This window comes from Polypterus senegalus, unplaced genomic scaffold (genome assembly GCF_016835505.1).
Source record: "Polypterus senegalus isolate Bchr_013 unplaced genomic scaffold, ASM1683550v1 scaffold_3074, whole genome shotgun sequence".
Classification (NCBI taxonomy): Eukaryota; Metazoa; Chordata; class Cladistia; order Polypteriformes; family Polypteridae; genus Polypterus; species Polypterus senegalus.
Window position 1 is genome coordinate 1 of NW_024377671.1, and position 24,748 is coordinate 24,748.

General features: G+C 39.0%; 1 protein-coding gene across 1 annotated transcript; it reads right to left on the bottom strand.

Annotated features, from left to right (window-relative positions):
• Positions 1 to 2,297: 2,297 nt before the first annotated feature.
• LOC120519378 (atrial natriuretic peptide receptor 2-like) lies at positions 2,298 to 23,449 on the bottom strand (the record flags this gene model as incomplete). The annotated part of the gene is made up of 3 exons (XM_039742460.1): positions 2,298 to 2,433; positions 11,344 to 11,457; positions 23,250 to 23,449. Coding segments are annotated over 3 exons (450 nt in total), but the record flags the coding sequence as incomplete, so codon positions are not given.
• Positions 23,450 to 24,748: the final 1,299 nt, after the last annotated feature.

Below are 24,748 nucleotides of genomic sequence, written 5' to 3' on the forward strand. Positions count from 1 at the left end.
TATTAGAAGAAGAATGGAACAATTTGATATAAAGCAAGAATAACACGTGATTTAGACAACTTGACATAAGAGTGCACTTTTCAGCAAAACCTCAAACATACATCTCACTGTTTCCATTTATCACTCCACATTGACAAAGTTTATGCTTGCCACCAGAATGTAAAAATGTTTAGAAGTGGAAGGTCTCTTTCCCCAACTGTTGACACCCCCGACTCACCTTTTGACACTAATAGGTCATTTGATTACATTCAGTTTTAACACAATACTGATCCTGAATCGAAATTCAATAAACACAGAGCAGCTACTAAGCAAAATTCAATATGCCAACTTTTTTTTTAGTTAAGACATGCGATCTATGGACATGATTTAACACACATTACACTTTTGCATTGCATTTTAAACTGACGCGAAAATTGCATGCCCTTGTGAAAAGAAATCGATCATTTGGATAATATGGTTTTTAATTATGATGCAATAAAACCCTGCTAAAATGAAATGCATCATCCCCCCCATGACATCACTATTCCATAGCTTAGAGTTGCATGGTGATTTCTAAAATTAAAGGACAAGTCCAAAATTATGTTTTTTCAGAAATATGGTATATATGCATATGTAATGCAAATTATGCTCCAAAGTCCAGGATTTTCTATAAATTTTAAAAAATACCTGGCACTTCCCAATGAAGGCAATGGGACATGAAGCACCACTGGAAAATAAAAGCCTAACACTTACCAAATACATCCTCTCTGAGTTACAATAAAAGAAGACATGCCTTCCGAGTTTCCTTACGCATGACAGTAACAACAGATCTGGAAATAATAGTTTTATTGCACATTCCTGGTGCTATTTTTCTCAAGGTAAAGATCAAATTTCTATTCGCTTGTCTGAATTTTCATACAAATATGGAAATAAATCCGAACAAAACCAACCCGTAACACAAACAGTTTACTGTGATTTGGTCTGATTCGGAGGAAAACACACCTAGGCAGGAGAAATGCTAGCGGAAGACTACAAGTGCTGAAGTTGTGCGTAACTGCTCTTCTTTTAATATGACTGAATTTCATAATAATGGTGTATAAGCTATTTTACAATGTTTATGTAATCATAAGACACGGATCAACATTTGATTACTGTCTTGGCTTGAAAAATGGACGTATTCGGTGAGTTTTAAGGCTTTTGTTTTCCAGCTGTTCCTGTGCACGCTTAATTCCATTCTAAAATACCAGTGCAGGCAAGATATTTTTTAAAATTTATCAAAAATGCTGAACTTTGGTACAAAATTCCTCATGTCAAATGCCTATATGCCATTTTTATGAAGAAATAACTTTGACTTGAAAAATACCAAATTTTTCCTTTAAGCTAATGTCTTTTTAACTGTATGTTAACTTTCAAACCTTAAACATAACCCAGTTTGAGTGAGTGTTGGTGTGAGCCTATGGGAACCTAATCCATCCATCCATCCATTATCCAACCTGCTATATCCTAACTACAGGGTCACGGGGGTCTGTTGAGGCCAATCCCAGCCAACACAGGGCGCAAGGTAGGAAACAAACTCCAGGCAGGGCGCCAGCCCACCGCAATTAACTTAATCCAGGTATTCAAAAGTCACAAACACATTGAAAACAAATTCATTCATCTTAAGAGTGAATCACATACTTGAGGACATCAGAGGAAATAAAGAACAAGAGCATTTAGGACAGAAGCCAAGAAGCACTTCCATACACTTTTATACTCTGACTAAACTATCAAGAGATGTAGCTGAAGCAGAAACCCTGACAACTTTTAAGATGTACCTGGATGAGATATTGGGGCAGCTGAGTCATTAGCTAAACAAATAAGCTGATGAATTTATGGTCTCCTGTCATTTGTCAAATCTCTTTTATGTGTCTTCCTTCTTTATATCTAATGTTGTTGGGCAATGTGATAATAAAAAGTGAATAGATGGACGTCATAAAACTCCTCTCCTCCTGAATTGTTCCTCCTGTCCCTTGTTATTACCTTCATTCAGTGCCATCTGCATTTTAGAATTAAGGGGCTATGCATATTGGCCACATGAAGTGAAAAGGTCTTAATCAGTACAAGTGTTAATATTGACTTGCCATTAGCTAGCTTTGACCCTGAAGTGTCTCTTTTTGCTATACTGTTAAAAAAGTAACTAGAAACTAAAAAAGAGTAAAATGAGAACATGCCACATACATGAAGTTCCACATTAAGAGAATGAAGGAGATGACATACTCATCAGCCCCATTCCCTGTAAATCCCCATCCACAGTGTTTTGTTATAGAATTGCAACTCACCCCAGAACTGCTGGTTTTGCATTTTCAATGTGATCTCCATGCCATTCTTCTTGGAGCCTCCATCTGCGAGAGTCTGGTTGAGGGCCTTGGCATAAAGAATTACTCCATCATAGAAACAGCCAGCAATGTAATCTTTCTATAAAAAGTAAAAAACAAAAGCATTTTAAATGCCTAGTCTGCAATAGAAAAGTATTTAATTTCTGATATTGCTGCATAGGTTCTTTCATCCATTTTGTGTGCTCAGATGGCCTTACTTTGATCTCAACAGAACTCATCATGCTAGGTGCCACAGTGGTAACTGCCGCTGCCTTCTAGAACCTAAGACACATGTTTAGTCCCCAGCTGGAGCAGTGTCTATGTGAAATTTTCTCATTCACCCCATGTCTATATGAGCTTTTTCCAAGTCTAACCTTCTCCCACATCCATATTGTTGAACATTAAGTTGCTATAACATGCAGTTGCAAGTTCAAATTAAGAGCGTACCCTCTGATGGACTAGTATCACATTCTGTTTTGTTCCTCATGCTGTCATGATCACGTAATGGAATAAGTAAAATCATAAAAAGTATGGATAGCTTATATAAGTGCTGTGGGGGCTGACAGACTCATACAAGTAGGGGATAGTCACATGGCTACAAAAAGGGAAATATTATATACAAGCATGAGAGGGTGCTGTTGATATAAGTTCTTCTCTTTTACCACCAGGAACAAACCTCACCATTGCTGTTGAAGTTATTTTCTTTAGCCTCATACCAGCAGCCGCATACCTTCCAGCCAAATGGGATGTAAGAAAAGTGACTGCCAGACATCAGTGTTCATTTGGGGGACCTAAATCTAAGTGATCACCTTAGTGCACCAGAAGCAATTACTCAATTACTTGCATGGTCTCGCTGTCTTCATTTGTATTTTCTTGCCACTATTTATATTATCCATTTTACTATATGTGGTACCCCAACCCAATCCGTGTGTTGTATTTTATTACAGTATCATGAATTTACATAACCTGAAGGACCATCTCTCTCTGTGCATATTGTACTAAAGGGAATGGAGAAGTTCCACCTGCAAAGGACTGTCTAGCGAAGTGCCAACAAAGGCTCAATTTTAGGGCATTTTATGCCAGCCAAAGCACTTACACATGGGTGAAACTTAATTATATTCTTGTAACAACTGTCCAGTAGTTGCTTTGTAACAAATCATAAATATTAAAAATAAACAGAGGCATTGTCAGACCCTTGGAATGTTTTTCAAGAAAATGACTGCTTAGAATCTAAGAAAGTGTGCAGAAAAAAGCCATGGCCCTTGAAGACCTGCTATTAAATTTCAAAGCAAAGAAGTATTCCGTGTCCCACAGGGACATTTTCAAAAAACAGCCATCTCTTTGCCTCCAGTGGATTATTTTAACTCACTCCAGGTTGAATGCTGCTTGTTTTTGATAGCCAGTGCCTGTCTTCAACTTCTATATACTGTACTGTTTTTTCTGTATTTATCTGCACTTACTTTTACATTTTGAAACACCCAACACTATACTTCCTATTTGTGCGATTCATACATCGATTTTGACACCTGTCTATCCATCAGCCTTTCCAATAAAGTAAACTGTAATGTGGGCTCATCTAGAAGATCTTCTGTCTTAAGTTCTCTAAAGACCTATTTGACAGAATTAATTTTACACCAGGAGGTGGGGTAAAGTATTTATTACAAGAGGACCTCTGTGATTTTTAGCCCTATTCAGACGGGATTAGTTTTACACCATAAGGTAGGATAAGTGCAATACCTGAACTCTGTACTGCTGCATTCTTGCCTTACGAGTACTGTCACTCACTTGCAAATTGGGGGTATTCTCAGGGCTCAGTGTACATGTTGCAATACCACTCTAGGTCATCAGAGGGCACCGCCATTCATATATTCATCTCTTTTATCTTCAGACTGGATGAAGATCTGCCTGCATCTGCCTCTCTCCCATATAAGGACCAACACTACATGTTGCTGACAGTTTTGTCATAGACTCAAGTCCATAAGGCTGCTGTTGACCGGATAGCCATGAGGTCGGGTCAGGTTGGGGAGCATGCACTGGTACAGCGAATTGCCACACCACCACACAATGAAACAGTTCAGGATCCTAGTTGGAACTCCCCAGGCAGACACGTGGTCCAGCCCCACCCTTCAGAAATGACCCTCTATCTGCCACAGCCAGTATGTGGGTGTCTGCTTGGCCTGGTCCAGCCACTCAAGGCGTCAACAATGAGGATCCTGTGAGCCTGATCACCCTTGGGGAATCGCATAACATTGCCGTAGTGCTGCAACTGCCGCTCCCTCACAATGCAGGTAATGTGCCTCACTCTGTGAGCAACTGCACATTCAACACAAAGTCAAACCAGCAGTACCCAAAGATTCGCCGAAGTGACCCAGTACCAAAGGAGTCCAGTGTTCATCTCAGGTCGCTGGACAGCATCCATGTCTCACAACCATATAGCAAGACAGGAAGCACCAGAACTCTAAACACTTGGATCTTCATCCTTTTCCATAGATATTGGGAGCTCCACCCACACCTTTCCTGTGACCTCATAACCTCCAATGCTCTCCCAATCTGTCTAATGACTTCATAGAAAGAGTCACCAGAGACATGAATGTCACTGCCAAGATAAGTAAACATCTTGACAAGGTCGACACTCTCTCTGCAGACAGACACACTGCTGATGGCTGTGCCCAAGAGGCTGTTAAAGGCCTGGATCTTTCTTTTTTATCCAGGGCACTGCCCAGACCAGCCCAGACTCTCAGACTCCTCGCTCAGTCAAGAGCCACAATCAGAGACTCCATTGATTCCACGAAGATCACAGCATCATCAGCAAAGTCAAGATTAGTGAATCTTTCATCACCAACATATTCCCCACAGCCACTGGACCCAACTACCTTGCCCAACATCCAGTCCATGTAAGCACTAAACAGAGTAGAAGCAAGAACACAGCCCTCACGAACCCCAAAATTCAAATGGTAAAATCGGAGAAGTTCTGCCACTACTCTGCACAGCACTGACAGTACCAGTGTACAGGTCAGTCATGATATTCAGTAACTTTGAGGGGATCCCGTGAAGTCTCAGGATGTCCGACAGGGCAGCTCGATCAACTGAGTCGAATGCCTTATGAAAATCGACAAAGGCTGCAAAGAAACTTTGCCAATATTTGTGTTTGCGCTCCATGAGAATCCTCAGTGCTCTTGTCGCTGGTAGGTGAGCTAGTGATCACGGATCCTTTTGAGGACAACCCTAGCAAGGACCTTACCTGGCACCGAGTGCAGTGTTAGTCCCCTGTTGTTGCCCCAATCCAGGTGATCACCCTTCCCTTTCCAGATAGGTATGACAAGTCCTATTTTCCAATCAGTTGGGATGACGCCCATCTCCCAAATGGAAGCAAGGATTGCTTGCAATGCAAGGAGAACAGCCTCACCACCAGCCTGAAGAAGTTAACCCCAGATATCACTGGTTCCTGCAGCCTTCCCTACCCTCAGCCGGTTCACCACCTGTGCAATCTCAGTGAGTTTGGGTGGTTCACAGCTAATTGGAGGGTCAGCCTCAAGAACCGTGGACCCAGATATATCCAATGTCCTAGCAGGAGGATCAACTTTAAACAGCCGCTCAAAGTAGCCAGCTCATTGGGTCACAATTGCAGTGTCATCCGTAAAGACCATTCCAATGGCTGCCCTGACTGTAACTCTCCGAGGAACAGATTCAGATGTGCGTAATGCTTCGCTTTCTCTGTAAGTAGGACATGGGTCGCTAGACCATTGATGGTGCATTACTTGCTCACAGACTCCTCTAACAAATGCCTCTTTATCTGCCCTCAAAGCCCTCACAGCCATCCTTCTCAGTTCCTGGTACAGACCGGAGTTTCTATCAAGCCATGCACTGCGACTCTTCTCGATGATATCCAGGGTGACCTGCGAGATAAAACACCTCCTTCTGGGAACACTGGTAACACCAACACAACCCTCAGCAACCTTCTGAACCTTTAGGACCTTTAGATCCTAATGTGGCGATCCTGCCGATAGCTGTGAACAGTCTAACAGATTTCAACCACTTTTCTCTGGCGTACTTACATGATAAACATGAAGCTAAGCCAAAAAAAGAACAGCAAAGAATGCAGTATATCGCTGTATTAACCACTTTCCTAGTTAGATCTTAGGAATCATTTAATTTGTTTCAATGGAAACATAATGCCATCATTTTCAAGTGTTCTCACTCTGCTGGCACAAATATAAAAGTAGAAGTTTAAACTACTAACATTTCACAGATTTAGACTCAAAAAGTTTTAAAAAGTATTGATCTGCGCCTCACCATTATCCACAGCCTCCACACTATACACATTTTTGACCCAGTGCCCTGATGAAAGTGATGTTGAGAAGGTCTTCTTACTGATACTAATTGTTATTTTATAACAACAAGTGGACCTGCTAACTCTTCATACAACCCTGGATCCATCAAGCAACACCCTATCAGCTGTCAGAAAAACTCAGCACACAGTCGCTAAATTTGACATGCCTATTGATTTTCATTCATGTAAACTGACATGATGAGCAACTACAGCCAGCATGTCTGACACTGCTGACAACTAGAAGTTACATAATATGACAATGACTTAAGAAGACTGTATATTTTAATTTGTTTGTTGTCTATAAAATAAGTAAGTAAAGTGCAATAAAGCATAAAAATAGTCCTCAGTTGTTAGGTGCTATGAATGTGCCTCGTCAACTAAATGTATCCATTCAGGGTTTGATTTCTAACATCAGGGAGATTTGGCCCAAAGCATATGGCTAGAGGAATGCAATAAGGATATGGCAAAGAAACTGATAGGTATAAATAATAAATGCGAAAGGTCTGGGGCAGCTCCTGGACTCCTGAACTCTCTGCTGAGTCTATAAAGAATAAGTTCAGTATTTTTCAAGACAAAGTTATTTATTCACAAACATGGTAATATATGCATTTGCCATGTAAAATAGTGTTCTAAAGTGATAAATTATAAGAAACAGCTTGCCTATCCTGGTGTTTTATAATGGAAGCTATGGGAAACTGAGAACCACCAGAAAAAAAGTTAAAAACGTATCTAATACATCCATTTTGTAAGTGAAGAAACTTATTGAGCATTAATCCACATCAAATACCATATATGTATCATTTTCAAACAAAAAAACACCAATAATATGTGATTCAGCCATTTTAAAAGAAGACCAGCTGTACACACTTATCTTCCTACACCATAACCTTTCACCCCAGGGGCACGGCTTTCTCTTGAAGATAAAATCACACTAAACTGTTCTGGTCACACACCTAGTATCATATTTATGTGAGAAGTAATCCTCCTGTCACACAAGCAAAATGATACCAAAAATATGTAATAAAAATAATTTTTTCCAGAGCCCTTTTGTTTTCCCAAACATGTCTCGGAAACATGGAAGGCATATTTTCTCATACTGAGACTTTTGCCACTTCAAAGAGGATGTATTCAGTAGGTTTTTAGGTTTTATTTTCTGGGGGTGCTCCGTGCCCCATAGCTTCCATTATAAAAAGCCAGTGTGGGGAAGGGATTATTTAAAATTCATAGGAAATTCTAACATAATTTCACTTAGCAAATTACTGATTTTAGCTGCAACACAGAGGGGTGCCATCTGCAGAAATTCTCAGATGACTCTGTAATAGTACGAAGTATCAGGCATGGTGATGGAATATAGGAAGGCAGTGGATAGTTTTGTTTGCTGGTGTGAACTGAATCAGCTGCAGGTCAACACCAGTAAAACTAAGCAACTGGTGGTGGATTTAGGTGGATCACGATCTCCAGTTACTCCCCTGTCTAATAGGGGTATAGAAGTGGAGATTGTTCAGGAATACAAGTATCCGGGGGTGTATGTGAACAATAAGCTAGACTGGTCCAAGAACTCACTGGCCATATATAAGAAGGGTCAAAGTAGGCTGTATTTCTTACAAAGACTCAGATCTTTTAGTGCCTGAAATACTATGCTGAACATGTTTTATGAGTGTGTGGTTGCCAGTGCCATTTTTTTTGCTGTGGTGTGCTGTGTGTGCAGCATGAAAGTGGCAAACATTAAGAGGCTAAACAAACTAATTCAGATGGCTGCCTCTGTGGTAAGAGAGAAACTGGACAGCTTGGAAAACTGTGGCAGATCGCACAATGTTGTCAGTCTAGTATTGAAAATGCTAATCACGCACTTCATATTGTTGTGGTTGGACTGAGGAGCGTTCTCAGTAGTAGACTGACTAGCGTGAAGTGCTCCACTGAACATCACAGGAAATCCTTCCTCGCCACAGCCATCAGACTCTATAACTCCTTTTCCAGTCAATCATCCTCGCTATAAGCTCTTCCCTTTTTCTTTAATGGATATCACAGTATATTTTCAGCTACTCGGATGTGCAATAACTTGTCTGTTTTTCTTATGTGAATAACTGTTTATTTTCAGAATGTTTAATATTTCAGTTAACGTGAAATATTATTATGTGAACTGCTTCAAGCTCAGTGTGCTATTACTGTTTAGTATACTAGGGATTTTGTAAGATACTCCCATGCATAGTATTCATTGTATTTCATGTACGTGTAGAGCTTAGTGAATGAAGATTTATTGTACTTTTAATATTTATATTCTTTACATACTTATTTTTTTGATACTTGCTCTTAGTGTTACTTGTGCCTTTGTCTATTTGATAATAATAATAATTTCCCTTAGGATTAGTAAAGTTTTTCTGATTGTGAAATGCATGTTTGTTAAGAAATAACTTTGATATAAAAAACACCAAACTTATCCTTTAACTTTGAATGCAAGTAACTGTCTTTCTTTTTTTATTGCACATGGAAAGAAAGCTGCAAGATCTGAGTGTTGGACCGTGCTTCACAGAAACAAGGCAGCTGATCATATTTTATTTGGCCTTCTTTGTAATTCAGCAAGCACTGAAAAATGATCTTTCTTTGAGTTATATTCTCTTTCCTTTGTAAAATGCCTTTTAAAATTGTGCTCTGAGAAGGGTAACTGATTGGTTTTTATTTGTATTTTTTCATCCAAGTATTTCTCCTTCAGAGCAGCATTCAGTACAACATGTCTTCCCCCCTACACATGCCTGACTTAGCTTCAGCTGGATGACTTTTTCGTGGTGCACAGAGATATGTGAAATTAAATTGATTATAAATCAAGAGATGTTATAATCAGACTATATAATGCACTCGTAAGACCACATCTGGATTATTGTGTGCAGTTCTGGTTACCATGGTACAAGAAAGACATAGTAGCACTTGAAGCTGCACAGAGGAGAGCAGTGTGACGATGCGGGTTCAGCTCCATGCACCCATCTCTGTTTGGGAGCCCTTGAACCCAACACCGTCGATAATGTTACCGAGTGAGCTAGTCAGTGGAGGCAACAAGTAAGCAAGGGGGTGGTAAAAAAAAGTGCAGAAGTGCATTTATTTAAAAGACAATCAAAACAAAAACAAAGTGTCCATAAAGTGCATTGCTTCACAAATTCAATAAATAATCCATAAAAAGGAACGTGGAGGTAAAATCAATAAATAGAAAAAACAATCCTTAAAACCAGAGGTTAAAATGTTTCTTTGGAAGCAGTATTTTAAAATCAACAACAACAGGCTCGGTGCTTCTTCTGTGCTAGCGTCTCACCCGCTTGGGCTTAGCAGCAGGCGAGACACTCTCTGCAGCTGCCCTTTTTCCATTACACATTCAAACGAGACTGGAGACCTCCCGATCCCTGGCTTCGGTCTGGCACTCATCCCAGTCCCCGAGACTTGATTTCCACCAACGGCCAGGTCGCTCACGTTGGGGACTCCACCACCAAGCTTCCCGACTTCCGCTGCCTTTCCGGCCTTTTGCGGCTCGTCGCCATCCCCTGGTCACTCCTGCTACATGATCGCTCAGCGGGAGTGACTTCTACTTCAACTCCTGGGTGTAGGCCTAACACCCAGGTTTCCATGCAGCTGCCCACGAGCGCTCGTTCGCTCGCTCACCCACACGCTATGTGTGTCTCTCTCTCTCTTTCTCGCACCGTCCTGCTTCCTCGTTCACTCCCAGTAACCTCCGTCCTCTTTCCTTCTCTTTTCTTTCGTTCTTTTTCTTCCCCCTAACCAACTCGCGTTTCTTTTTAATAATGCGAGGGGCCATAGCAGCTGTAGCATATTAGCCACGGGAGCAATCATGGATGTGGGCAGTTCCTCACCTGTGCACTCGGTGAGAAACGCCCACACCTCAGATTGCCCCGCGGCTTGCTACAACCACTACGCCCCCTCACGAAAACACGAGCGCGGTGATCATTTATTTAAATGGCCTTTGCTCAGCGAGCTGTGGACCCACTATACCATAAGCAGCCAGGTGCATCCTTGGACTTAAGGACATGTCCTACTCAGACAGACTCAGAGAAATAAACCTGCTTAGTCTCAAGCAGAGGATACTGCGTGGAGACCTAATCCAGATATTTAAAATCCATAAAGGTGCTGATAAAGTAGATCTAGCAGAATTCTTTCAATCTAATGTTGAATTACATCCACATACTCAAGGACATCAGTGGAAATTAAGGGGAAGGGCATTAAAGGCTGATGTCAGGAAGCCCTTCTTTACTCAAATAGTTGTTGGAATCTGGAACAAACTACCGGGAGATTGGAGTTAAAGCAGAAACCTTGACAACCTCTAAGAAGTGACTGGATAAGATATTGGGACAGCTTAGCTATTAGCTGAACAAATGGGCTTGATGGACTGAACTGTCCATCCTGTTTGTCAAACTTCTTATGTTTTTTATGATCTATGCAGCCACTCCTCTAAAAACTGACCTGGAATATGGCACGACAATAGATTGTAAATGATGCTGTGAAGGCCATTTTGGTCCATTTTTATTTTAATCTTCCTTTTTGTAAGTAATCTACTACAAGCCTCTTAACAAGTAATGTATCTTCACCTTCAAAGGCAGGCACCGTGCCAAGGGATAAAAAAAAGATGACTGTTAAACTCCCCAAATGTTTCTGTGCATCTGCTTCTGATCACTTCCTTACCAGTGAACTGTCTAGGCTGACATTGAAGTCCTCCTTGGCCCGCACATGAAGATCTCTTTGAAACTCTTTATATTCTGGATTGTCCGGTTCTCTGTATGTTATAACAAATACCGTCTGCAAATAAAAAGATAGAAATAACATAATTAATTTTCTGGTTTGTTCTGTTTTTTGTCAATTAAATCTAATTACAAAATCCAAAATAAATGAATCATTACCATTACTTTATTAACATAAGTAAGTGGTCACAAAGTAGCTTTTATAACTGTATCTCCTCATTTGCAGGTCTCATGAATGTAAATGAGGCACAGTGAATATACAGCAAGAGTATACATGAATATATACAAGTAAATCACACACAAAATCATCGAAACTAGGAAACCAACACCAAAATAATACGATTTTTTTAACAGGATAAGGAATAATATAATAAATTAAAACAAAATAAAGGAGTATAAAAATGGGTACAATAACAGACAAAGAAAACAACTTTTGGTTCAGGACATCAATATGAAGTCACTTCACTTGCTAGTGTTACATTCAGAAGTCTCAAGTGGGAACAGGAAAAGGCCCAGGGTGCAAAACTTACTCATTTCGGAGAATCACCCCTATGACAGGGTTTAGAACTGGGCCAAGCAATGATTGCCAAAACAGGCCATTCACAGAGAAACTTGAAATTTACAGATGTCAGGTAATTGAAAGGAACTGCTCTGGGCATCTCTCTCCTAAGAGGTTTCGTTTTGCTGACCTGCTCGCACCATTTGTGCATTAGCGGTTAAGCGACTGTCTTTCTTCAGAGGTTTCATTTTGCCAACATGCTGGCCTCGCTTGTGCATTAGTGGCTAAGTGACTTTGTCTTTCTTCAGAATATTCGTTTTGCCGACATGTTCACCTCGCTTGTGTATTAGCGGCAGGAGGAAAAGTAAAAGGGATACCGTTTTGCTGATGTGCTCGCCTCGCTTCTGAATTAGCTGCTAAGCAACTGTCTTTCTTCGGAGGATTTGTTTTGCCGGCGTGCTGGCCTCACTTGCATATCCTCGTAGGTGGTGTCCTCACCCCGACTTCACCTCTCACTTCTGAGCCAGAAAGACACACACACTTCCACACATAGACGTTTATATACAAGGTAAGGAAAGTATAAGGTATCTAGAAATGGATGCATTTAAAACTTACCTATATAGAACATTTATGTATTTCATGTACATTACATAGATTCTCAAGTGCGGCCTGTAACAAATACCTATGGAAAAGTTTTTGTACCAAAATGAAATGCAATCCAACGTGTTAACTACATTGCAATGTAATGCGTATGCCCATGTTAATTTTGACGCAGGTGTATTGTGTCATAATTAAAAATATAATATAATATAATAGCCGAAAAATTATAATTGCCTTTACTACACTATTGGCACGTAGACTTATTTTGCTAAACTGGAAGAGTCCCAACTCTCCTCTTTTAAGTCAGTGGGTGACTGATGTTTTATACTATTTGAAACTGAAAAAAAATCAAATTCTCACTTAGAGGAACTGTGCAGAACTTTTTCAAAACCTGGAAGGATCTAATCAATAATATTTTAGAATAATCTCTTAAAGCACTGAGGAAGCAGATTCTCTCCCCTTTTTTCCTTTTTTTTTTCTTCTCCATTTATCATTATTCACTTATTAAACTCATCAATTTACTTATTTTTACTAGTTTTAAGTTTTACTCTGCTGGCTTAGCTCTCTTTCTCAGGGGTGGGGGTTGATTTGTTATTGATCTTATGTTTGTAAAAATTGATTTATTTGTATGGACTGTTGTGTGATTTCAATAAAATCAATAATATAAATATATATATACAGTATATTAGCCAAATAATCAATGGCTTTTCAATACAGCATGCAATATTCGTGTCAGTTTAAAATGCAGTACAAAAGCTCATTGCATTTTCATTCCTGTCCATAGATCGTGAGTGATAACTAAAAGTAGACGTATTGCATTTTGCTTAGCGACTGCTCGGAGCGTATTGCATTTTGATTCATGACCACATGTTAAAGTGCCAAAACTGAATGCAATCAATTGACCAGTCAGCATCAAAAGGTAGGACAAGATAGTTTGGCTCTTTGGAGTTTGTTAAATTCCTTATGGAAGATGCTGCACATACAGTAATATAACAGGAACAGAGAAGATTCTTGAGAAGTTCTTTGTTTAATGACTAATCATGCCAGGCACTTCATTAAATAAAACTTGACTTCTTTGTGCAGCACTTCATGGTAGCTTTCATTATAAAAACTCTTAACAATAGAAAGACATACCATTTTATAATTTGTAACAATGATCATTATGGAAGGAGCTTTGTAAAATAAAGAGCAACTGATTTAAAACTAACTGTTCTAAATGACTTGATAATAGTGGGCACAATGTAGGTGGTTGCACATAATATAGTATAAATGATTAAAGCATTTTGTTTCAAACAGTTAGGCACAAATATCACACACACACACTCGTCACCTGATAGACAATTTTGAGTCAGCAGTTTGCCAGTCCTAACATGCATGTGTTTTAGAATATAAAATAATATGACAGTATCCAGATAAAACCCCATGTGCTTGACACATAGAAAGAAAAAATCAAACACCAGAACAGAACATGTCCAGAAAAAAAGCTTCATGCCCACCCCTGAACTCTGAACCCATTTATATTTGTTAATCCTAAAATAACAAAATGGCAGATTCAGTTCATCTCCATCTAGCATACTATATATGAAAGTGAGTGACAATCCTAAGGCCAATTCTGCAGGGAATGCAAGCTTAAAGTATTGCTGATTTCACTTTGTACTGACTTTTGCATATTCTATTGCTTATTGATGCAGAAAGCATTAAAATGATTACAAGGGCAGTCATGGTAGGGCTTTTTATTGATTGGGAGATTGATGGGTTTTATTTTTAATTTTTGAAAATCTTGAAAATGTGCAAACCATTAATTCAGTTTCAATGACAGAAGAATAGAGGAGTAGACAGTTAAATCTTCTCCCAATTTTCTCTTCAATTTAATAACGCAAACACGCAGTTCATTCCAATGCCATAGCATGGGGAGCAGCATGAAGTGAAGGGCAAAGGCATGAAGACCGGGTTTCAGCCTGTCATTCTTAGTTATACAATGCCAGCCAGATAAAGCGGATGAGGGAAAACTGAAAACGGTTATGGATGCTTATCAAACTATCTGTCTATCTATCTATCTATCTATCTATCAAACGTTATATTATGCCTTTCACAGGAAGGCTGTCCTACACCACATTTAAGAGGGAATTTATTTGCATTTTGCATTTCTTTGCTTTGTAAAACACCCTTCTGATAGCATCTACTGTGATGAGCACTATAAAATGGTAATATTGACTGAATTATTGAAACTGGAAACTTATGTTTCTCAACTCACTTATAAATTTCTGCTAAGGTGAGAATTATGAATAATAAACTGTTAACATGACAACATAGTGGCTAAGACTCCAAACCATAACGTTGCCACTTTAATTCCCATGTCTGAATGTCTGTGCTTCAAATGTAAAAAAATATATACTGTATTTTGTATTATGTGCCAGCACTTGTATTCTGAATATATAAAGGTGCTATATAAAATACAGGTTGGTAGTGATGAGTGCTGCTGGCATACACTCACAAACCTGTGCTCAAATATCATCATGGACACCGTCAGTGTGGACACTTCACATATATTTGAATGCACTTAGGTACTGTTATCTTTTAAAAGTTCCTGGAAAGAGTGGCTACCACATGTGAAGGCCGTGACTTTGAATTAGCTTTTATCCCTGGGAGCCAATCCCTACATGACCTATAATCTCAGCACCAGAAGGTTTGATTTGATCTTAAAATAGCACATTTAAAGGGAAGATGTGTCATATCAGCTCATTTTCCAAAGCTGCTTTTCCTGGTGAGGGTTGAGTGGCGGCAGGGGCCAAGCAGGTCAGTGCAGACTTTCCTGTCCCCAACTACAGTTTCCAATTTCTCCTAGTGAATTTCCAGGAGTTCCCATGCCATCCAAGAGATATGGTCCCCCCAAGTGTGTCTTGAGTCTGCCACAGGGTCTTTCGTCTCCCACACCTGGAGTAGCACTATGGCAGCGTTTCTCAACCTTTAAGTATTTGCGACCCGAGTTTTCATAACAGTTTTAATCGCACCCCACTAACGTTTTTTTAAAAGGAGCCCACTAATACCAATTTGTTCTTTTTTAATTAATGATATGTCATAGATGCATATTTTTATTATACCTACTTAACTTTTATCAACATTTATCTAACTCTATATTTAATTTTCTAGTGTCAGAATGTAGTTTAAGTTAATTTGTTTTGGTTTCAATAGACGTATTTTTCATATTTTCAATTCTTGTTTTCTTTTTTTCACATTTTCACGCCCCCCCTTTTTGTTACTTTGTGCCCCCCTAGGGGGGCCCGCCCCACAGTTTGAGAACCACTGCACAATGGGGAGCCACTCTGGTGGAATCCTTACAACATACTCCAAACCACCTCAACTAGCTCTTGATCTGGAGGAGTAGCAACTCTACTCTGGGGCATTCTCAAGCTGCTGAGAGGAGTTCAAGGATCTCGGGATCTTGTCTGTGAGTGATGGGAAAGGGGAACATGAGATCAACAAGTAGGTTGGAGGGGCTTCTAAAGGCAAAACTCTCAGTTTACTGGCCGATCCACTTCTCTGTCCTCACCTATGGTCCTAAACTGTGGGTAATGATTGAAAGGAAGAGATAGCAAGTACAAGGGTCAGAAATGAGGTTTCTTTGCATGTTGGCTGGGTTGACTCAGTGTAAAATGGAAGTTGTATCATTTAAAACAAACCCCAAAGCTCAGTGAGAAAAAGAAAGACTGTGGAAGGAGGTATAATAATGGTGCCATTCTCTCACAGAAGAGCAACCAAACTCTCTGGAGCTAGATTAATATTACTAAAACTCAGAAGGCTGATCATCAAGGGTCAATAAAGTACAGTTGAGAATATTGGGAAACGCCTTTGGAGTATTTCTTATTTTTTTTTTGCATTGAATAATTTTTATTAGGTTATCAGAATTTTATATTTTGAAAATGTAATTTACAATTTTATGTCTTTGTCTGGGAGTTATTTTTTTCTCCCATTTAAATTTTTAATTGTGTTAGATTGTCTTGTTGAAAACTGCTACTGGCATACACTGGGCTCTGGTATTGGATACAAGCTGATAATTTACACCATAACACAACCAGTGAGCAAGTGCTGGCTGTTGGAAAGTCTCATTGTCGGTATTCTAAATTTTGCTCTTTCATCTTGAATGTGTTTTGTCTTAATCTATCTATCTATCTATCTATCTATCTATCTATCTATCTATCTATCTATCTATCTATCTATCAGTTATTATGATCTGATTTACAAATTCCTTAGCCTCTAAAAATTATTTAAACAGTGATTTCAGGATTTTTTTTTTTTTTTTTTTTGAGGCCAAAAAATTTCTTGGTTTCTTGTGAAAACAATTCTCCCATGGGGCCACCTTGTGGACTGCACCATGTTGGAGACTGGTTGCTAGGAAGCGAAGGTGTCGTTCCTGGAGGTCATGAGTCATGACGTCACTAGTGCAACATTTTAAAAGCCAGTGCCGCACATACCTATTTATCCAAGACGGTATTCCTGAAAGAAAAAATGTTTTTGACTTCAATGGTTATGACTTTTGACTTTTTGACTTTCTTCTCTCCTACAATCATGATTTATGTTTCTTGTTTCTTGGCTTTGGTAAAATGTACCCTGTTTTTCTGACCACAATTCTGGCTACATGTACTGAGCTTTGATATTTATTTACTGTCTTTCCTGTTATAACCCTTCCTCAAATTTGGACTTCTCCATGACATATCTATATCTATCATATAGTGCCTTTCCTATCTATCTATCTATCTATCTATCTATCTATCTATCTATCTATCTATCTATCTATCTATCTATCTATCTATCTATCTATCTATCTGTCTCTATTGTGGCGAATGGCTGGTACACATCCAGGATGCCTGGAGGAAGAGAAGACCAGGAGAGAGGCAATACCTCTCACAGGACACAAGAGATCACTTTGACAATTTTGGAGCCATTGACGAAGATTACAAGATCATCAAGGAGCACCGGAAGCACATCCAGGGACAATATAAAAGGGGCCACATCACTCCATTCTGGGAGCTGGAGTTGGGAGGTGGAGGACAGAGCTTGTTAAGGGAGGAGTAGAGGTGGCAGAAGAGAGACTAGAGAAGAAGAAAAGGACTGAGGTATTGAAATAAAAAGCATGAGTTCTGTAAGTGTGCCTCTTGTGTCTGTCTGTGTTGGGTTGGGTGGCTACAGGTGTCACACTATCTATCTGCTTAAACTCTCTGCTTTAGAAAACCAAATTTGAGTCTTTGGATTGGCTTATTCTTTGTTTTCGAATTTACTTTTAAGTTTTAAAGGAATAATTCTTTGTTTTATTTTTGAAAGAAATGTGTATCTCTTGTTTATCTGCTTTTAACTTCAAAGCAGTAGCTCTCCAGTACAAAATGCCAGGTTTGAGAAAAAGAACACGCTGAGGTGTCTGAGCTGCCAATCCTTTTTCATTCTCATAGCTGGCACAATTAAGTTGCAAATTATTATCATGTAGGGTGTCACTACAGTAGTCTTGGAGTCAGATGAATGCTCATTTTAATTTAACAGGGTGGTTATATCTTCACTATGTAAGGGCTGAACCTCTACTAGAGGAGCATTATTGTTATTATTCTTTACTAATTTTCTCCCCATTTTAATTGTTGTGCCACTGAAATAAAAGATCCTTTACCAAGCAGCACTAACAGGGTGGCTTGTGGTCTTTTTTAATTCCCATACTGTTAGTTTAGCTTTCTTTTGAACTTATAGTTTATCACTGGGGTCTTGAACCTTACAGGCTACATTTTAGGCCAGACTCTGTAATCATTATGTGTTTTATTAATTCCGACTTGCTTCATCTCTGATAAATGACTCAAGAAAATTTATTTTAACAGAATTTCAGTAAAACTGGCCTGTGAACTTCCATTATTCAATGGGAAAAAATTCAAAATGATGGTTTTTGTCCAGCAGTACTAAAAAAAAAAAATAAATCGCTTTAAATGAAAAGAATTTGCTAACCTTCTCAAATAGCTGTGTAGGGCGAGAGAGAAAGCTAAAGATTGAATGAATCTTCTTATCTACAAATCAGTAGGATCTGCAATTATCTTCAGCTAAATACTGAAGCTTAACAGCCATAAATAATTAAAAATTTATTAAGATAGCCAATGTTTAAATTTAACAACAAACCGTAAAACACTCAAGAATACAAAACAGCCTATTTACAAAAAGCCACCGAAACATTCCCTAATAGAAGATTTATGCAAGGCCATCTCTACCATGTAGGCAAAGTAGGTAGTCGATTGGACCATCAAATTTTCTAGGGGTGTTGGCATTTTGTTAATTAAAGAGATGTAACTGCTGGCAATGGGAGGAGGTAACTTTTGGAGTTTTTGATATCCAGCCGCTGATTTTCTCTAACGACGCCACTGTTCCCACACCCTTGTGTTACTTACTTGAATTTTCAAGGGACCCTCCGCCCCCCTTTGACATTTGACATCCATGTTCGACTCGCTGGAATCTCCCAGGGGTGGGGCATCCACCCCTGGTCCCACACTTTGATTTGATGGTGGGAAACACCAAAGAGAAACCTGCTCTACAATCTACAATAACATATACAGAAATTGCCTTCAAGACTACATGATGGTTGCTACTCTTTATATTTGTTCAATAAAACAAAGTAAACTAGCACAGTGTTTAGTTCATTGTATAGAGACATTATTGTGTTAATCAAAGTCATTATCAGAAAACTTGCATGGGTCAAGAACAAGAGTGACGATGCTGTGTGAAAAGGATAAGGTAGAGGAAAATGTAAAGCCAGTAGACATCTTAATTTGATTTCCTGAAATTCTTGTTTTGAGTAAAAAGGTTTATCTTTCTCTTCATGGAAAGTTCACATGTGCTCCCAACATACAGTTGGCTGCCACACACACACACACACACACACACACACATGTCTAGTAACAATGTGTATGTCTCCGGCAAAGGCTGCGATGGGCATTAATTATGGCCAGATCCTTAAACCTGCGACATGCTGTAAACAGTATAAAAACTAGAAGAAGCAGGGCACAAAACATACAGAGCAGACGAGAAGGGGTTGCTTAGCCACAGCTTAGGTCATCAGTGTAAAACAAGGATGTCACTGCTCATGGCATAAGTGGATTCAACTGTGGTAAATACAGGTTTTCCCCTGTGAAATAAACTAGACACACAATAAAGGTTTGGGGCAGCCGCCCGTATAGTTTCCCTGGCTTCAAAAGGCTTTCAGTTGAGTACAATGTGTATAGGTTTGAGTCCAAAGTAGAACTGTTTACATATGAAGGATGAGGGGTTTTTATAGTCGGTTTCCAAGCAGTGATGTCCTCGGGGCTGGGACAGGAAGGATTTCTCAACCCGCTGCCCCCCGTCCTGGCATGGAATTGGCCTTTTCTGGTCCCTTTGGTTGACTCCCAAGGGCACATGTGTGACACTCGAAATTATGACTGAATGCTTTACAAAACATTTTTGTATATTGTCACACATGTGCATCAGATGAACACCTTTCCAGCTCATTGCAGGTATGCCATACCCAGCTGGGGAAAGAGGGGGCGCTGTCGCTAGCAGTTTTGTCTTGTTTTTCTTCTGTAACAATGAGAAGACACCCCTTGAGGGGATATTAAACCTGCCCCCTTCCAGCCAAAAGGCTATAAAAGTCCAACGAATTATGATGTTGGTGTCTCATTTGGACTCGAACCTGACCAAGGATGGAACTTTCTGTGACTGACCGCTCTAAAGACCTAAAAGTATGGAAAACAAGAAGGCTGCATCACCGTTATTTCTGTTTTGAGCCTGAGAGTACCAATCTTGGTACTTGAAATTTAATATTTCTATTGAAGAATTAAAAGGGACGAGTCTGTTTGCACCCCAACACTTTAGGGACGCATTCTGCATTTAGTCATCCATTCACACACACCCATTCTTCTTTAATGAAGAACAAATAAACAGAATTTTCATGGTCTGGGACAATATTGACACGAACACCACCAGCACCGACACCTGATCATCTTCATAGTCATTCCATGTACACCTTGTTGCAGCCTCCAGAATGTAGCAGGGGACAACTGCAGGTTGGTGACATGCAATCCCAGCCTCGGAAATGCTTACAGCTGATGTTGCTGTCACATACTGTGGTACTGTCAACTTGACACATGTCTTTGTAGGCATCCATACGGGAGATGGAAAGGCCCAAAAGTCAGCCCTTGAGTGACAAACTTGAAGTTATGAAGAATAATTAAATTTATTAAATAGTCTTTAATGAAAGGGGAATGTCTTAATAGAGTTTGTTTTGATAACTAATGTTATTATTAATCCAATTCTTTGTGTTTTCATTCATTTTAGTGTTATCTGAGTGAAAGGGCCAAATTTCAGGTTATATTAATGGTAATTAGGTGTTCAGATTACAAAAACTCACTTTACAATGGGCTTTCAGAAATGGATTTCGGAAATTTAGGGATGCCTGTAATCTATAAATTTATACATTTGCAGATGACCCGACATAAGAAGGGTAAGAAAAAAAATCATAGGAGCAACAAAAAACAATTTAAAATACTTAATTAATGTTTGAAAATTCCATATGCAACAGATAAGAGAAAAGTACCACAAGTCGGATTCTGTAGTCAGATGTTTTTACATAAATTTTGTGTATCTTAATTATTTATTTTCTTCATTTTGAGTTCATTTGCCTGCCTGCTGGTCCCCAATGGCTTTCTAGGATCCAATATGACTGCAACACAGTGATTTCACAGTGGGTGAGGTTACATGACCTGATGGGCATATGTCCATCACTGTGTGACATCAAAGTGGCCATAATTCCCTTTAAAAGAAGGCCTGGAGACAATGATACTACCATCGGTGTTTATGATATCTATTAGAAATACCAGGCTCTGCCAGTTTGATGTATTTTTAAGAGTCTTTTCTGTTTGCTCCTTTTCTTCCGTCTAGAACTACAGATGGCATGGGATATTTTGTTCCCACATGTTGCATTTTTGCCAGTTTGTGTGTCATTGCTATGGTCTGAGTGATACAGTGGTGTGTTTGTTGTTTTAATAGCCCTCCTTTATTGTTTAATTTCTCCTTGCTGCTCCTGGTAAGAAGAACAAATAAAAGATGAAAAATAACAGCAATTGACAAATCCCCCTACAACAGATTTAGAGGTTTACGTTGATATGATATTTTAAAGAAACTTTTACAATACAGCATATCATAAATACATTTAAATCACTGGATGATATGTTTTAACAAAGAAAGCACTCAGGATATCATGTATGAAGCATTCCGTACAACACCAGTCACCAAGCTACAGAAATGTCATACCCATGTACAAATCTGCACAGAGAACAACCAGAATGTTCTAAGAGGACAAGACCTCTTCAGATAAGAGTAGAAAAAATCATAAACAAGGCCAGATCCAAACTTTCTAAATCTTTAAAGACAAGGATAGCCAACATGAAATCAGCTCAGCTAAACTATGTAATCTTCACACAAGGACACGCTTGAAAATTTGGAGGTAGAAAACAGGAAGCACTTCTTTACATTTTCTTCCTCTGGAGCAATGTAAGTTGTAGTGCTGATTGACGAAATTCATCAAAGTGTTTTTTTGCATAAAATTTGCAGGGTTTGTCAGCCATCTTATTCGCCAGATATTTTCCTGATAATTCATTGTACAGTCACTTTTTTTCCCAGCACCACATGATGATTTGTGAGGTCTGCGTGACATCAAATAGCTGTAAAAGCCAATGTTGAATGGGACAGCCCATTGAGTATGTAACGCTGATCCTTGTAGTGGGCGGTATTCCGGATCAACCACTATACCAGATAAAATTCTTCAGTTGGCATAGATTTCATAAGAATTGTTTTACTGGTATGCTAAAAATGAAAGGAAATCTTGCGAATACATTTAAACACAAAATGCACATGCAGAAGGAAACTGGAAATGTGTTGATGTATTTGCTTTTTAAAGATAATGTCTTTTTGTGTGGACTTGTATGCGACCTGTGTACAATACGAAACCCTACCCCATAACCAATATTACTCAGAGTGTTGTGCAGTTGATGTAAACAGGAAGCAGTGAATAATCCACGTGCGTATTATGCATAGTTAGTAGCAGTGGCAGTGAGTGAGCAAGTGTGTTAGGAAATAAAAAAGCAAACTGTACTTATCGGTTTGAAAGAGGTGAATACCTGCTATGGAAAACGTGGGAGCCAAGCCTCAGTGAATTCATGCTTCCTGCTCCTGTTGCCATTGCCTGAAAGCAATTTTACTGTTCTAATATTTAATTCTATGAATGGAGGCAGAGTGGTTATTATGACAGCCTCACAACTCAGTTCACTATTTGGCCACAATAATCAGTCCAACATAGGTGGGAGTCACTGTGCTAACCCTCACGCATAATTAAAAGACAACCACATCATTATAATCCACTCAAGACTGGTTCAGTTTCTCCTTCCCCATTGTCTTCAATGTATTTTGCCGAGTTTGGCAAACTTATTGAACATTTCTGTGACTTTGCTGAACTTGAGGCGGAGCGAGTTAAGCAGGGTTCATTCATCAGTAGTTGCAATTAAATAAATTCTCCAGTCCTGTTCTTGATTCCATACTTTCATTTAAGAACAAACCAGATGAGACAGTAACAATTTAGAGAAACAGTTCTGCAGGGAAAAATGACTCAAATTTAAAAAATAAAAACTTTGTTTTAATTTTTGAAGTGCATAAGTTATGTAATCTTTCAATGACTCATTAAATGCAGATTTCTTTACCTTAAACAGCTCAATTGGATCACCCAGCTGGTTCTCTATATTCTGCCAGGGTTTATTGGCCTCTCTGTTTGCTTTGCCCTCTAGAATTTCTGCAAATACATCTACATAGAAGATGGCATAGTCCTCAGTAGAAATCCCCTCTGCTTGGAACTGATACATTATCTTCTGGAAGGAGTCCAAAGGTCCACAGATATAAATAACTTGTGAGAAGAGAGAGAAAGAGAGAAAGAACAGTAAACAAATCATTGATTATTATTCTCCTCAGGGATCAATTTCTATTACAGTAGCTTAGTATGAAGAGAACAATGAATCATCATGTCAGAGTGAACCTGGAAATATTCATACAAAGCAAGTGTACAGTGCAGAGAGTGAAATGCACCCCAGTGACTTGGGGATCCATCACCTTTGATGCCGACCTTTAGAACATACCATACATTCTAGAACAGCAGTTCTTAACTTGGCGTGTGGAGGGAATTACTGTCCACTGGCAGACCTTCTCCTCAAAATGTTGCAGGAGTAGACATGTACAGCCCCCTACACCATTACTTACAGGTGAATTTTGTTTTATTCTTTTAAAAGTATCTTTTTCATTTCATTTTTTTTATTTACAAAATTCCTTCTCTTATGATCTCCAAACAGATTGCCCAAAGGTAGACATGAATGAGTTCATTTGGACATGAAGGTACAAAATAGAAGCCAAATGAACAATGGTCAGATATTAACAGGGCTGACAGAAAATGAATCAGTTAAACTAGAGATGTTAAATCAAACTCCAAGTCAAAAGATGTTTGTCAAATTGTTGTAGTGAAGCCTGAGAAATTGAACCCGACTAGTACTAAAGAATTACGTTATTTTTATTTGAATAGAATCCAAAATATGATTGATCTTTTAAAGGGGCCACATCATGACATGACACTGGAGATTATGAATTAGCAACAAGACATAATGGCATAAACAATGTGGAAGTGGCCATACAGAACAAGCACAAATTGGTGGTGGCCTTGAAGCACAAAGATCCTGAGATGATGTTGTAACAGTGTCATCAATATAATGAAAAATATTCCAAATACACATAAAACGGGCTGCCTTAATCAGGACACTGAAAATGTGTTAATCAAGATTCATAATCCAGGTTTGTAACACTTACATTATAGCAATTTTCAGAAACATTTTTTTAATTGATGTAAGAGCAATTTTAAAAATTCCAATGGGGTCTTTCCATGTCTATGGTTAGAGTAACAATAGGATTGTAGCTGCTTCCTCCACTGCCTGACTTTGGAGACATTCCTCTCACACGACATACTTTCAATATTCAACACTACCAATTCTATATGGCTGTACACGTCTTTTCTACTCTGACAATGCCTTGTTATTCTCATCAGGGATTCCAAATGATGACACTCAGTTGCAGGTGGTAGACAGAGACACCCTTCTCATTTTTTCTTCAATATCACTGTACCATTTTACATTCCAAGTTAAGCAAGACAGCTAATTGCAGA